The 14,120-nt window shown below is 38.3% G+C and overlaps 2 protein-coding genes and 1 pseudogene across 3 annotated transcripts; 1 reads left to right on the forward strand and 2 right to left on the reverse strand.

Moving 5' to 3' along the window:
* Positions 1–436: 436 nt before the first annotated feature.
* On the reverse strand, positions 437–1,703 carry LOC135625782 (heat shock 70 kDa protein 4-like; annotated as a pseudogene).
* A 2,351-nt stretch (positions 1,704–4,054) lies between these two features.
* On the forward strand, positions 4,055–7,417 carry LOC135625615 (very-long-chain (3R)-3-hydroxyacyl-CoA dehydratase PASTICCINO 2A-like). 2 transcript variants are annotated; one of them, XM_065130657.1, is made up of 9 exons: positions 4,055–4,346; positions 4,433–4,544; positions 4,641–4,659; positions 4,740–4,846; positions 4,930–4,983; positions 6,527–6,597; positions 6,710–6,791; positions 6,899–6,999; positions 7,095–7,417. In XM_065130657.1, the coding sequence occupies exons 1-9, from the start codon at positions 4,276–4,278 to the stop codon at positions 7,159–7,161; spliced, it is 684 nt and encodes a 227-aa protein (XP_064986729.1). In that variant the 5' UTR covers positions 4,055–4,275; the 3' UTR covers positions 7,162–7,417. The 2 variants fall into 2 exon arrangements, with proteins under 2 accessions (XP_064986729.1, XP_064986730.1); XM_065130658.1 differs by having other exon boundaries at positions 4,758–4,846.
* A 307-nt stretch (positions 7,418–7,724) lies between these two features.
* Positions 7,725–14,066, reverse strand: LOC103968994 (guanosine nucleotide diphosphate dissociation inhibitor At5g09550). The gene is made up of 13 exons (XM_009382387.3): positions 12,848–14,066; positions 12,646–12,708; positions 12,468–12,551; positions 11,503–11,610; positions 11,240–11,412; positions 10,532–10,643; positions 10,085–10,165; positions 9,935–9,997; positions 9,761–9,862; positions 9,564–9,688; positions 8,622–8,832; positions 8,449–8,523; positions 7,725–8,104 (listed from the first exon to the last, which is right to left on the reverse strand). Exons 1-13 carry the CDS (start codon positions 12,932–12,934, stop codon positions 8,048–8,050), a joined length of 1,341 nt encoding a protein of 446 aa, XP_009380662.2. The 5' UTR covers positions 12,935–14,066; the 3' UTR covers positions 7,725–8,047.
* Between the last annotated feature and the right edge of the window lie 54 nt (positions 14,067–14,120).

A 14,120-nucleotide genomic window follows, 5' to 3' on the forward strand; every position in this document is an offset into this window, starting at 1 on the left:
TAGTATTCGATTTGATGGCTATGCTTCTTGTTAAGACTACAGCTTGAATCATGCTCGCATGTGTATCTGAAGGCACAGTATCCGAGTAAAGAGGATGCGTTCACAGAGCACAATGCGTGCCATCGATATGAACATGAAACTCATCTCTTGCACTATTGTGCGTGTTGATTTTTTCTTGTGGAATGCGTAAGTAAAAAAAGAGTTTGATGAACATCAGAACTATTGGGATAGACTGCCATTCACATCGAACAGTTTGATGAACATGTCAAGATCATGCGCCTAAACTAGTCTCAACCTACCAATAGTTTGCAACACAGCACAAGAAGGCTCGACATCTTAGATCTCGTCGAGAGTATCTGCTTGAGACAAAGAATACTTGAATGCAATGGGCCGAAGGGCATCGACAATAGGTAGTAGTTCCGATTACCAAGATAAATTACTTCAAGATAACCACGTCCCCGATTTTTGGGCCTGCAGCAATGCCACCGGCAGAAGGGGCATCGTCATCCATCCCGCCACCCATGTCTGCACCAGCTCCCTGATACATCTTGGCGAAGACGGGGTTGCAAATGCTATCGAGTTCCTTCATCTTGTCTTCAAACTCGTCAGCCTCCGCCAACTGGTTGCCATCGAGCCACTGGATAGCCTGCTCGGTCGCATCCTCGACCTTCTTCTTGTCTGCTGCATCAAGCTTCGACGCGATCTTGTCATCCTTGATGGTATTTCTCATGTTGTATGCATAGGTCTCCAGGGCATTCTTTGCCTCCACCTTCTTCTTGTGCTCTTCGTCCACTGACCTGTACTTCTCCGCTTCCTGCACCATCTCCTCAATCTCCTCCTTGTCAGTCATTGGTAATGGTGATCTTGTTCTTCTGTCCGGCGGTCTTGTCCTCAGCAGAGACATTCAAGATACCGCTGGCATCAAACCGTGATACGAGGAACACCCCTCGGAGCAGGCGGAATTCCGGAGAGTTCAATTTCTCCAAGCAGATTGTTATCTCACCCTCGGAGACCCGGATCAAGACACCAGGCTGGTTGTCGGAATAGGGGGAGATGACCTGCTCCTTCTTTGTGGGGATGGTGGTGTTCCAGGGGATCAAGACGGTCATGACTCCTCCAGCAGTCTGCAGACCGAGAGAGAGTGGCGTGACATCCAGCAGAAGCTAAGTCCTGCACCTTCTCATTACCCTCACCACTAAGAATGGCAGCCTGAACAGCAGCAGCACCATAAGCAACTGCCTCACCAGGATTAATACTTTTGCATAGCTCCTTCCCGTCGAAGAAGTCCTGCAACAGCTGTTGACACTGCTCTTGTCGTCCATCTTTGCATCCCTCGAACACTTCTCGACTGGTTCCAGACACTTTCTCTGAACAGGTCCATGTTAAGCTCTTCGAAGCTGGCTCTTGTGATACGGAAGTAGAAATCAATGCCCTCGTACAAGAAATCAATCTCAATTGTGGTCTGTGCGGTGGAGAAGAGAGTCCTCTTTGCCCTCTCACATGATGTTCTCAGCCTCCTAAGAGCCCTTGGGTTGCCGCTAATATCCTTCTTGCGCTTTCTCTGAACTCTTGGACAGATGGTTCGCCATGCACTCGTCAAAATCCTCACCAACAGGAGCCCTGACCTCAAAAATACCCTCCTCGATTGTAAGAAGAGAGACATCAAAGGTACCTCCGCCAAGGACAAAGATGGGAACATTTCGGTGAGAATTGATTCATAAATAATTATTTTAGATATTTATTTATATTTTAAATAATATTAATCATATTGTAGCTAGTTTTATTTTAAGTAACTTATGATCTGAAAAATTATTATCATGGGGATCTTTTTATACTTAATCATAGGTGATATAAGATGACGAGATAGTTACTATTAGGTTGTATGAGATTAGGAATATTTTAAAATGTTCTTAGTTTTATCTCTTGTTTAATACTATTTTAATTTTTTTGTTTGGAAATATTATCTTTTAATTACATCGTAGTATTTTGTTTTTAATCAGTTTATTGCTTCTTCATCTCCGTATCAAAGTCAAATTCAATCTTAATTAAGTATTATCACTTCTAATGATAATTTTATAACTCAATCCCTTATTCTCATTCAAGTTTCAGGATCTTTAGGACTTATATAGATGAGGAAGAAGATGAGCCAAAATCTATAGAAGCATTAGATAACAAAGGAAACTCAATCACATGTTTTGAACCGATATTACTTTCACTATTATAATTTGATATTTTTGAAAGAAACTATTTTTTGTGATGGATAACAAGAAGAAACTTCATTAAACACAATATCTCGGGATACCACAAATCTATATTTTGTGGATCCATACTTTTCAACCTTTCTTCCTTTAATCATAGTCAATAAAGATAAATTTCTTAGCCTTACCATCCAACTTCTGTTTGAGATTGGTGCATGAAGAGAACCAAATTTCTAAAATATTTAATATTTGGTTTCTCACCAAATATGAGTTTATATAGAGACTTTAAATTGATTGAACTAAGAGTTCGATTAATGGCATAAGTTACATATGTCATACCTTCTATCTGTTGTAAGACTTTGGGTAAGTTTTTTTTTTGTATGAAACCAATACTTATAAATCTTAATGAGATATCGAATCTTTTGTTCACCACACTATTTTATTATAGTGTATTTGGAAATATGAGTTTCTTTTTTATGTCATGCTCTTTTGCAAAAGGAGAAGAATTTATCAAGTGAGCTCTTCCGGATTTTGTAATTAGATTAATTGAGAAATTCAATACCAAACCCACCAATTCGACTATTGATATCTATAATCGAAAGAGATTATCTTCTTCACCGACAATGCCATTGATACCATATGAAAAAATAAAGAGAAATATTACAATCATTTCTTAAATAATAGTAACAAGATATTACTAGCCAAAGATCAATTCAAATAAAAGAAGAAGAAACCAAGGTGGAAACAAAAAAAAGGAAATTATATTGAGTTTCGTAATAAGAAAAACACTTAGTATCTTGAACTATTTTTGGATTTAAGCCCAACACTTCACTTGAATGAACCTACATATTAAAATCTTTCTAAAAATATATTTTAAATTTTAAAATCTTGATGCTTTTCGTATGATTATATATATTAGATTATCATCCGTGTCCTAATTCCACCAAGCTATGAGATATCTAATATCAGAGCTAATTGATTTGTAAAGAAAGATTTTTCTGAATCATACATGCATTCAAATCTTACACTCAAATATGTGATTGATCTAAAATAAATAAGGAATATAAAATTATCATGATCGATTTAATATAATATTCTAAATATCTACTATAAATATCTACTATATATCTGGTTAAATCAAGAGCATATAATTCTCTATTTATTTCTAAGAAAAAATTCTATGTTATTCTCATATCATACATATTAATTAAAAATTATTAAATTTGATTTATGATCGGAAACAACCAAAGACAATAACTAGTGATAAAAAATTTACTAATTATTATTATCATAAGAAGATTATTATTATTATTATCATAAACAACCAAAGTCTTTAAAGTCTTAGGTTGTTTACTTGATTCTCTCATTAACTTAGGTTAATTATGAATTTTTCATATAATTAACTATCTTTAGTATCTTGATTCTTATATTTTTAAAAGTTATATTAGGATATCTATACTTATAGAAGTAAAATATTTAATCTCATTTCTCCTCAAGTCATTGACTCTACTAATAAAAATATTATAGGGTTTCCCATCAAGCACGTACTAACATTGTCTCACTTATGTTTACTAGTATAGTAATTCTATTCAATGACGTAAAGAAGAGGTTAAATATTTTACTTTCGTAAGTATAAAGATCTTAATATAATTTTTAAAAATATAAAGATCGAAACACTAAAAGATAGTTAATTATATATGATAATATATAATTAATCCTATTAATATGATAATAATGATTTTGATATATATATATATATATATATATATATATTATTAAGAATTACAAGGGTGAAGGGAAAAATAAAGAAGATATCTCTATATATGCCCCCGTAGGCCACAATAAAGGGAATCACAATGTAGTCCCTGTCACCGGGGATGAGCCGAAGAAGGCGAAGGCGGCAGTGAAAGCTCATCAACCTCGCCGGTGTGGTTCATCCGCCCCACCTAAACCGCATCGATGCAAGCGAGTCCACCACCCATCTCCTCCTCCTCATCCTGAGCTTCTCTAACTAACACACCCTCAGACCCCTCGCCTCCCCTTCAATCTCTCATCCCCATCCCACCACCGACTTCCCATGGCCGGTTTCCTCTCCACTCTCCGACGGATCTACCTCTCCCTCTACAACTGGACCGTGTTCGTAGGATGGTAATTTCATCTTCCTCGACCTGTTCATTTTTTGGCCCATGCCGTTTTGTGGTGATCTTGTTCTTCGTGATGTGTATTCGGTCTAGGTTCCAAGTCCTCTACTTCGCCGTGAAGGCTTTGAGGGAAGGCGGGCCTACCACGGTGTACGGTTTCGTGGAGCGGCCTCTGCAGCTCGCACAGACTGCCGCGGTCATGGAGGTTAAGCATACTTTATTTGTAAGGATCGTTTCTTCTGCGGCTATTTGCTGGTGTCTCGTGTTGATCTAGTTCCGTTTGCTTTCTTTCTTCTTTCAGATTCTTCATGGCCTTGTAGGTGAGGAACTACTTCATTTCATTTTCGTCTCACTGTGAGGACATATTGTTCTTTAAGATGTGCACATTTCTTGCCCCAAGTCATTTCTTTTGCTGTAGGGTTGGTCAGGTCACCGGTCTCGGCAACTTTGCCACAGATTGGATCAAGATTGTTTTTAACCTGGGGCATATTGTGGAGCTTCCCTGAGGTAATCATGTATCTTTTTTCCAAAAAATGCGTTCAATTGGACCACAGTTTTGCTTTGAATCAACGTCTGGAATTGGCTTACAGACGAGGGCACATATTCTCGTTAGCTCCTTGGTCATCAGCTGGTCTATCACAGAGGTACGATTCTTTATTCCCTTTTTATGGTGTTGGTAGGTTAAGCTGTTCCTTTGAAGTCATCAGGTTTTAAATGGATCATGTGATGGCTGAAACCCAAGTGCACATATCTCTGACAATTGATATAGAGATCAATGTGCAAACAGTTGGTGGTACTCTAAGAAAACATAACTACAATCTTGTACTATCAAGTTATGCAACTTATGAAAGAAAGATTCTTGTGCATCTTTTCAGCTGATTGTGTACCACCAAAAGAGAAAGAAATTGGCCTTGAAACATCCTTTTAGTTACTTGGGATGGATAATAAGGGGGGAAAACAATGCGTTGCTTGCTTGCATTGTTGAATGTTAAATGCATTTCAGATTTGAGGTAAACAAGAATTTGCACTGTTTATGTGGTCCTTGGTTCATGGAGAGATTATATGTCTAGTCACATATAAATTGATAATTCCATCTGCATTGCGATGCATCATTTTATCTTTTGGATGCAACATTTTTTATGTTATGATCTGCCAAACCAAACCAAATGCATGCTGTTCAGTGCCTGTGTTATTTGGCATGTTTTCACTAAAGCTTAATTTATTCCATTACTTATTTGATGGGGCTATTTTTGTTTCTTTGCTTTTTGATACAATCAACCGGAAGGACCAGATTGATTTTGCCGCTTCACGGTTGTCTCGGCGATTGGTGTCGGTCTTTTGATATAGAACCTTTGTTTGCAAAGATTTAAACTCTGGTATGATATCGAATTTGCTAACCAACCAGACTAGCGTGATATTGGTTTATCAGCAGTATGCTGACATATATCATCCATCATCGTTAGATAAAACAATTAAGAAATGAATGATTGGGTCAATAAATACAGTTTGCTTTGAATGTGACCATTGAGATTTGAGACCTTGTGCGTCTATTAGGGAGCTGTTGGAAAGTCATTCTTTGCTAGTTCTTCAGGCAGAGTAATACTCAAAGCCTGCTAAACTTGATTGTCTATTAATGGTGTGCTTCTTTTGGTAAACAAGAGAGCCTGGAGGAAAAGGTGAACCGGTTGGAAAGGTGGCAAAGAGGGATGGGAATAACAACAAACCTAAAATCTGAAATAGTCCAAGGTTCTAAACATCGAGTGGATTTCGTAAAAATGCATTTCTGTTTTGTTGAATTTTACATCTTGGTAGTAATGAATGGCTTCTTTTTCTGTTAGTTAACAACTATCACTGACATTATTGTTGCCTTAGATCATCTTTTCTAATTGGTTCTTCTAAAACTATACAACTGTATGTGTCAAAGTTTCTCCGCTGAATAATACTTCCATCTGTACATTTATTTCTTTTTTCTGTACATGATATAGTCAGTAGTTTCAACAGTGTGTCCTGCATGTTGCATTTTATTTTTTGATCAGCGTTCACATTGCTTTAAGAAAACTATTGCTGCATATATGAACATCATCATTCTTCATGATATTGATAAATGAATGGTCCTCTTTCTTCACCTGAGGGATGCCACTTTAATCTGGAAATTTAAATACTATTTCTGTTTTCTATATTTTGCAGATCATTAGGTACTCTTTTTTCAGAATGAAAGAGGCATTTGGCTTTGCACCTTCCTGGTTCTTATGGCTTAGGTGAGTGGTCGCCCCAAATGATAGAACAATATTTTTTTTCACTCGACAAAAAATAAACCTCTTTTTTTTTTCGTGTTAAGCATCTTATTTGGGTGTCATTTACTGTGTGCAGGTACAGCACTTTTTTTATACTGTACCCAACTGGAATCACCAGTGAGGTTGGCCTCATATATGTTGCTTTGCCTTACATTAAGGTATCCAAATCAAGAATATGCACTAATGTTATTAGTTAGTTGCATTGTTTCTGATTTCTTTGTTTCCTTTCTCTCGTGATGTATTGTCTAACTGTGTCATCGTGCAGGCATCTGAGAAGTACTGCATTAGGATGCCCAATAAATGGAACTTCTCTTTTGATTATTTTTCTGCATCAATTCTTGCTCTTGCAATTTACATACCAGGCATGTTTATCTGCATTTTCTTCGTATATCCTAGCCAAGCTGTGTATTCAAAAACTTTTTTCTCTCTCTTCTGATCATATAACAAATATTGGCAGGAAGTCCACACATGTACCAGTATATGCTTGGGCAGCGCAGGAAGGCTCTCTGCAAGTCAAAGACAGCATAAGCCCGATCAAGCAAGGATGTAATAGGACTTATTTTGTTGACTTTTAGTTCCTTGTTGCTGCAATGTTTCTTTATGACAACTTTGCTATCTGGAGAGATGTGGTAGGAAGTGCTGTTGTTCACACATTCTCTGTCTCTTTGTAGTGGGCTAGTTTTATTGTAAGAAACACATTGTTTCATGCCAATGTTATCTTGTGACCAGTAGAGTTTGCAGTCTTGAAAAGAACTTTGAAGTCAAACTTCTTGGTTGTCCTTCGCATCTTCGTCTCTTTTTGTTGATATGATGGTTTGCAGATGTTACTTGTTTTAGCACAAGTGTAGTAGGTCACGTTGTATCGTTATGTGACCTCCGCCTTGTCAATTTCATTTGGTTGACACATTATTGTTGATTTAATCGTTATTGTATCCCTTGGTGTATGATTTAATGGCCCATCGATGATTTAATCGTTATTGTATCCCTTGGTGTATGATTTAATGACCCATTGATGATGGACTAAAAATGTGTATAGGATACATATAATCATCTCATCATCTACCAGTCTTAGTCCGACTGTTGGATGTCATACTACAGAAAGAGATTCAATTAGCTAATCAAAGGAGATTCCCTCTACTACATCAACTCATTCCATCCTTGTTTACAGGATAAACCCAATCTAATGGAAGAGATTAAATCAATACATAGATGATTCGATTCATATATTGTAGGCAAGGAACTTAGTCGAGCTTTCAGGCTCCTCAAAAATGGCACAGAACTAACTTGTTTGAATGAATTCAAATTCATCATCAAAGAGAGAAGGAAAAAAAAAGAGAGAGGGTAATGTAGTCTTCAACTGTGAAACAGAAAGCACAGATGGGATCATTAATATAGGCCATCCATGGAGGAAAGATTAAGCATCTTCTGTAGCAGCACTGGCAGCACTCAGGTCCACAGTCAAATCAGGCTCCTGTGGCATGAAACCAACAAAAGAAATGGTTAGCATTTAGCAGTGCAACTACAATTTTCTTACTGTTTCACCCTCAAGTTCGTGGTAAAGCCTATGACCGTTCACCTCTTTCTAATTCCAGAACTCTAGAAATCTAAAGCTCTCTGATTTTGTAGATCGTTCTAAGAGTATGGACTTGTCATCTTTTGATTATGAGATAAAGCAAGCATTGCAAACTAATGTTAACAAGAATTCTAAGTCTGTTTTCTTGCACATTTGGCATATCTATTATTAAGCCAAAACATATCTCATGCAGCATATGTAAAATTAGCTTGTAACATTTGTTTCAAACAGTTCAAATTTACCTTTCCAGTTATCTTTCTGTACATGGAGATGACATCTTGTACGGTTGACTCGAAGTGTGTCGTTGCATCATAACTCTGCAAAAGGAAAATGTTATACCCTCAAAGCTTAGTGAACGATGACTTGAATTGTGAAACTGTATGCAGGAAAATTCAGAAGCTACACTTATACATACAGTGGATATGAAGCAGTTGTCGTGTTCATGGTTGTTTGTAGGTTCATATCTATCATAAATATGGAAGAAAGTCTCATCTACTGGTCCAAGCAGATCGATCCCGGGCTTCAGTTCCATCTCGGGATGATCCGTTTCAGCTTCAGTCGAAACAAAAGCAATATATTTTCCCTTTGGCACAACATTGTGAGTATAAGAGCAACAAAACACGTACCTGTAGTTAGAACAGGAGTTAGAATCTAAATATCACATATTTCTTATGCAGTTATTAGATGGATTTTATCAATTGGCAAGTAATCAGGACATATCATTTTCTTAGGAGTAGCTTCATGGAGCAAAAAAGGCACTTCTCTAGGAAAGAAAACTTTATGGGAGCAGTCAATCTTCTTTCTTCTTTTTAGGCAAAATTTAACCCTTTCTTGTTGTATGTGCCAAAATAGTTGTGAAAAGAAATAGAAAATACCTTAACAAAATATTGCAAAGATATAAAACAGGTCCCCCAGCTATATTTAATAAATGTAGAGCTGATTTATTTCCACAAGAATCCAGCAATGTTCGAGTGAATCCTTTTCAGTAAGGCTGATTAAATCTTGCTCATTCATTGTTTGCCAGAGTAGAGAAGGATTATCAATGAAAAATTCATAACAAACTAGAGCAGTGAAGTATGTCATCAATATAATAAAAACAAAAAGAAGATCGTTAATTATTCTGTAATATATCAGCTGAAAATGTTGGCTCAATCCACTATAACTTGCCAACTTATCATTAGGCTTTTATGGGAAGTTAAATTATAAGTGATAATATATATTAGAACATTTATTTGCATGCTTTCACGTGCCAGAGAAAGATAAGATTAGTGGTTAGTGCATTATTGCCTTTTTTTTTTTACATTGTTGAATATAATGAATGAAAAATATTCTAAAAGACAAATTAAGGAACACATACATGTCTGACTTGCGGCTTAGTTGTTTCTGTGGAAGTATAATCTGCACTGAGTGTGAATCGTTGGTATTTGGGATTGGGTGACTCATTATACATATAGCACGTGCCACTCTTCCAACCTTCTTTACCTGTTACACATTCTGATTTAAACACCAAAACTTCAGTGTGTGCTAATTGACATACACTTAAAGAGATCTTACTTTATCAGGCAAGTAAGAAGGATCACAGACTACTTTTTTGCATTTAGCAGTCTCTCCTTCAGATGTCACCCCAGAGGCTTTTCCATCTGCATCAAACTCAACCTGTCTTATAGAACATTAGCATATTTTAGGTTTATTTTTGTTCTTCTTCATCAACTAAGCAGAGGTTATCACCTTGCATTCTGGCTTGTTAAGCATATAGGTGCCACCATAAACAGCGCTTAGACGAGCAAACCCCTATACCGAACAATAATTGTTATACTTCAGATTACTTGGAATCGTGCTTCAAAGTTCAAACAATGTCATGGTGAGATTAGAACAAACCTGAGGAAGCTCTCCCAAACCATAAAGAGGATATATATATGGAGAACCTCCTTGAAAGCGTGCCAATGAATCCGAATATAGCTGTTCAGAACAAAAGCGATGATGAGAACTTCTACATTTTTCATATGAGTTAAAGAGTTGAATTAGAATAGCTAGTGAAATCACAATAGGAAAATAAACTTACTGTGTACCCACTTAAACACAACGAATAGTCAGTAAAACTAGTAATACTGTGAAATACAGGTTACAGGTTACAGGCATAAATCGAGCAGTTAAGGTAATTACAAGGCCAACTAAGTTCATAAATATTAGAGTAGGTAGGGGTTTCACAACTCAAAGAGTAAGTAGTTTATAATAGACTAAAAATGGGACGAACAGGTAGGTGTGACAGATTCTCAAAAGACCATCATGATCTAAGATTGCAGTGTAAGGAAGGAATGGTTTTACCTTCATTCTCTTTATGGTATCAATTGCAGGCTCATCCAAGTAGCTATCATCTCTATGAAGTGCCAATGCATGCCCAATAAAGTCAATGGTGTTGTCTTCCAGTCCATACTTGCTGCAGCAACGAAGGCAAAGTTTTAGAAATCAATAACTTGTATGCAATTACTTCTAATATTTGTCAGAGTGAAATATTCAATGGAGAGAATGTTAGATGAAGGGAGCACTTCAGTGAAGGATAAGCTAAACTGGAATGTGCCTACCTGTGTTGATAAGATTAATATGGTTGGAAAATTCAGTGAATTGTACCATCGCCACTGAATAACTTTGTTACCAGTTGAAGGCCCTCAATGCCCTATAAAGTCCAAACCTTATACTTGAAACTCTATTCTAAAGGTATTCTTTCTCATGATCTCCCATGTTTTGTTCTAACATATGATACTAGAATAGAGGGGATTCTGATCTTGTGCACACATAATACCCTTCTGTAATTTTTTTTTTGTCAGCTATTTGAACCAAACATAATTTAGTTAGTAAAAGACACATATCTGTGAAGGATCAGCATGAACACAACCTTGTCATAAAAAATGGCCCTGATTGCTATTGGAACTTAGACATGAACTACCTGTGGAATCAGTAATCAAATGTGATTTAAGCTACTTTTGCCCATTTAGATAAAACAAAAACTTGGAATGACAAAGATAAGAGACCTACGAAATGACTTCTTTAGTTGTAACTTTATGCAAATCCAGTCCTTCATGCGACTTTGGATCATCCTCTGCATAATCTTGAACATAGATAAAAAACTTTCGGGCACGGCGTTTCTCGAAAAGTCCCATCAATGGAGATTTCAGTGCCTCAACATCAGTGGCTGGTACTTTGTATATCTAGCAGAACAACATGAGAAATCCAATGAAATTTTTTTGAAGTGGATCACAAACACTAATAGTAGATGATGAAAGAAAATACATTTGTACCTTCCCTTTGTTGTACACAAAGCTACCATCAACTGCTTTGAAGTTCAAATACTTGGTAACACTGGTGTGGATGAGAACACGAACCAGAGCACCGTTGGCCATCATGAACTGCCAAATAATAATATGGTATAAATCATTTGAAAAATCGAAGTACAAACATTTGTTTGAGATCTTTTAATCCCAAATTTGCAAGACTAGAGGGGGAAAAGAGGATCAACAAAAGACCATGGTACCATTATAGTTGTTGTTCAGCACACTTTCTTAACAGATGACTAGTTTTCATAAATGATATTTTTCTCCTGCCGTGTGTATATAAAGGATCTGTCTGCTTCAATGCATGGGGAACATGAAGAAAAAGCTCAATCTTGATAGAGTCTGAGGGATTCCTCTGAGGAATCTGTTTATAAAGCAAACTACAATCACATTCTATCAGGTTATTACATCTTCCTAATTTCTTAAACAAATTACAAGTTCTATTTCGGCAGGAAATAGATAGATGAGGGGAAAGATGACCAATCCCTCTGAACATTTGATAACAGAAATGAAAAAGAAACAAACTTTTGTAAGGACAGAATTGTCCAAGAGCATGGTGCACCATTTTCTTTAACATTCTCCTTCCTGCACATGCTTTCTTTCACTATTCCACAATATTCATGTATACTAGATTGGGAAGAACTCACCTAACAGAAAAAGATCCCCGGTGAAGACAGAGATAGAATACCACTCTTTTGAGTTGCTTGCACCCTGAATTCATTTTGCAGAGATTTTTGACATTTCCTATTTTTTTAATGTGGTTAACTAACATAAATTGGTCAGGAAATCTAGCTAATAATACCCATCTTCCAAAACTAACCTAGAACAGAGCATCCTTATATGAATCACTAAAAGATGTTACATCCTTTGGTGCATTTAGTGATAATAAACCATAACTAAATAAAAAAGAGAGCAGTAAAAGTACACTACACCTTAGGGACCATATCGACATTGTACTCCTTGCTCGAGCCTAGATGTTCTGACGGCTTGTCGTTGCCTTTGAATCGCTTCCAGAGCTATTATATCAAACATGTTCAGTGCAAGAAAAATAATGTGAATATATGAATAATACTCAATGAGATTACGAGGCAAAGATTCCTCCGACAATACCTGAATGAGATTAAGAGATGTCGACTCGCCGCCATAATAGTCATTCCAGTCCATGTGAAGCACCTGTCTCACCATGCACAACCAATCAATATGCACTGCACAATATTAAGCGCCAAACACATCAAGAAAACACCAAGCCTTTTGTTTCCACCGAGTGCTAATGATGTGATGCGTTAAAAAAATGGAAGGGGAGAGGAAGCACCTTGAGCCCATCGACAGAGAGGAGGCCGCTGAGGATGCATTCCTTGAGGCCGGTGCCAAGGACTATAACATCGTATTCCTCATCCATTCTTCGACTGAGAGCTGTAGAGATGAAGGAAGAACGAAAGCGGAGTGGGGAGGGAGGGATTAATTGGGAGGGTGGGGAGGGAACAGGAGAAATGAGAATGGAGAGCAGGTCTTCAGGCGGGAACTCATGGCGGGAATGTCGTTAAAGCCGTTATGCTCAGCACCAACGGGATGACACGTGGTCGGCGATGATTCCACCTGCTCGTTGGTGCTTATCCGTCCGATCAGTGGACCCCGAATTGGTTCTGCATCTCTTCGTTCTCCTCCTCGATCTCTCTCGGTGGCATCCTCTGGGTTGCCGTCCCTCGCGGATGACACTCCCACATGGAGACGGCGACCGCCGTGTGAGCGTCGAGGCGCTATATTCTTCCACCGCTTGAGCCCTCCCCGTCTTCTTCGAGCTGCATAAGGTAAATCCTCTGACAGGGAGACTCGAAATCCGTTCTTTTCTAGGGTTAGGACAAGGTTTTGGCTCGTTCTGCCCCTTTTCGCCCGTTCTTTTTCTTGGTTTTCCCCCTCGGTATTCTAGGGTGGGGGATGGCAGTTTATCAGGGATTTGGGAATGGAATTGGTGAGGGTTTCTTTTACGGGATGGTCTTGTGGGGTCTTCAACACTACCAGATTGGTAGGAGCGGAAGAGGCGAGGAGGTGATCGAGACCATGGATTCGTCTCCGCCCGCGACGATCGTGACGATGAGCTCTCGATCGAGTCCTCGAATCTTCGAAGGCGGGTGCCGCTGGTGGCTCCATCGGGGCTGGGCAGCGTATGATGTGCGCGATTCTTCCCTGCTCACTGAGAAATCGAAGGGCAAGATCATCCACAGCGCGAATGGCGTCTCGGGGCTTCGCATGTCCCGCCTGCAACTTGATTGTGCTGCTTGTCCGTGACACGACTTGGAGAACATGTACATGTCGTGTTAGTGTTCGAGGAGCGGCCAGAGAACACGGTGAGGAAGGCGGAGATGTTGAGCCTCGGTTTCCTCTTTAGTATTGATGGAGTTCTGGTCTCATCGGATGCATGAGAAGCAGTGCAGGGGATCGGACCTTTCGGTGGTGAGGGAGCGTTCCCAAGAACTGGGTGAAGCCATCAATGGCAAACAGGATTAGACGGATTCTTGGTCATGGTTAGCTTTGCCTATCTCCGATCATCAACATTCAAGCTCACGTATCCTTCTCCCAATTTAATA

Source organism: Musa acuminata, chromosome BXJ2-10, assembly GCF_036884655.1.
Source record: "Musa acuminata AAA Group cultivar baxijiao chromosome BXJ2-10, Cavendish_Baxijiao_AAA, whole genome shotgun sequence".
NCBI lineage: Eukaryota > Viridiplantae > Streptophyta > Magnoliopsida > Zingiberales > Musaceae > Musa > Musa acuminata.

What these genes read in the sequence shown, in the direction of transcription:
- LOC135625615 (XM_065130657.1), top strand. Translation starts at nt 4,276, where the DNA reads ATGGCCGGTTTCCTCTCCACTCTCCGACGGATCTACCTCTCCCTCTAC. An exon ending in TCAGCTGGTCTATCACAGAG is followed by an intron (nt 4,984 to 6,526) that starts GTACGATTCTTT and finishes TATATTTTGCAG; the next exon opens with ATCATTAGGTACTCTTTTTT. An exon ending in TCCTGGTTCTTATGGCTTAG is followed by an intron (nt 6,598 to 6,709) that starts GTGAGTGGTCGC and finishes TACTGTGTGCAG; the next exon opens with GTACAGCACTTTTTTTATAC.
- LOC103968994 (XM_009382387.3), bottom strand. Translation starts at nt 12,934, where the DNA reads ATGGATGAGGAATACGATGTTATAGTCCTTGGCACCGGCCTCAAGGAA. An exon ending in ATACCATAAAGAGAATGAAG is followed by an intron (nt 10,166 to 10,531) that starts GTAAAACCATTC and finishes TGTTCTGAACAG; the next exon opens with CTATATTCGGATTCATTGGC. An exon ending in CTAAGCCGCAAGTCAGACAT is followed by an intron (nt 8,833 to 9,563) that starts GTATGTGTTCCT and finishes TTCTAACTACAG; the next exon opens with GTACGTGTTTTGTTGCTCTT.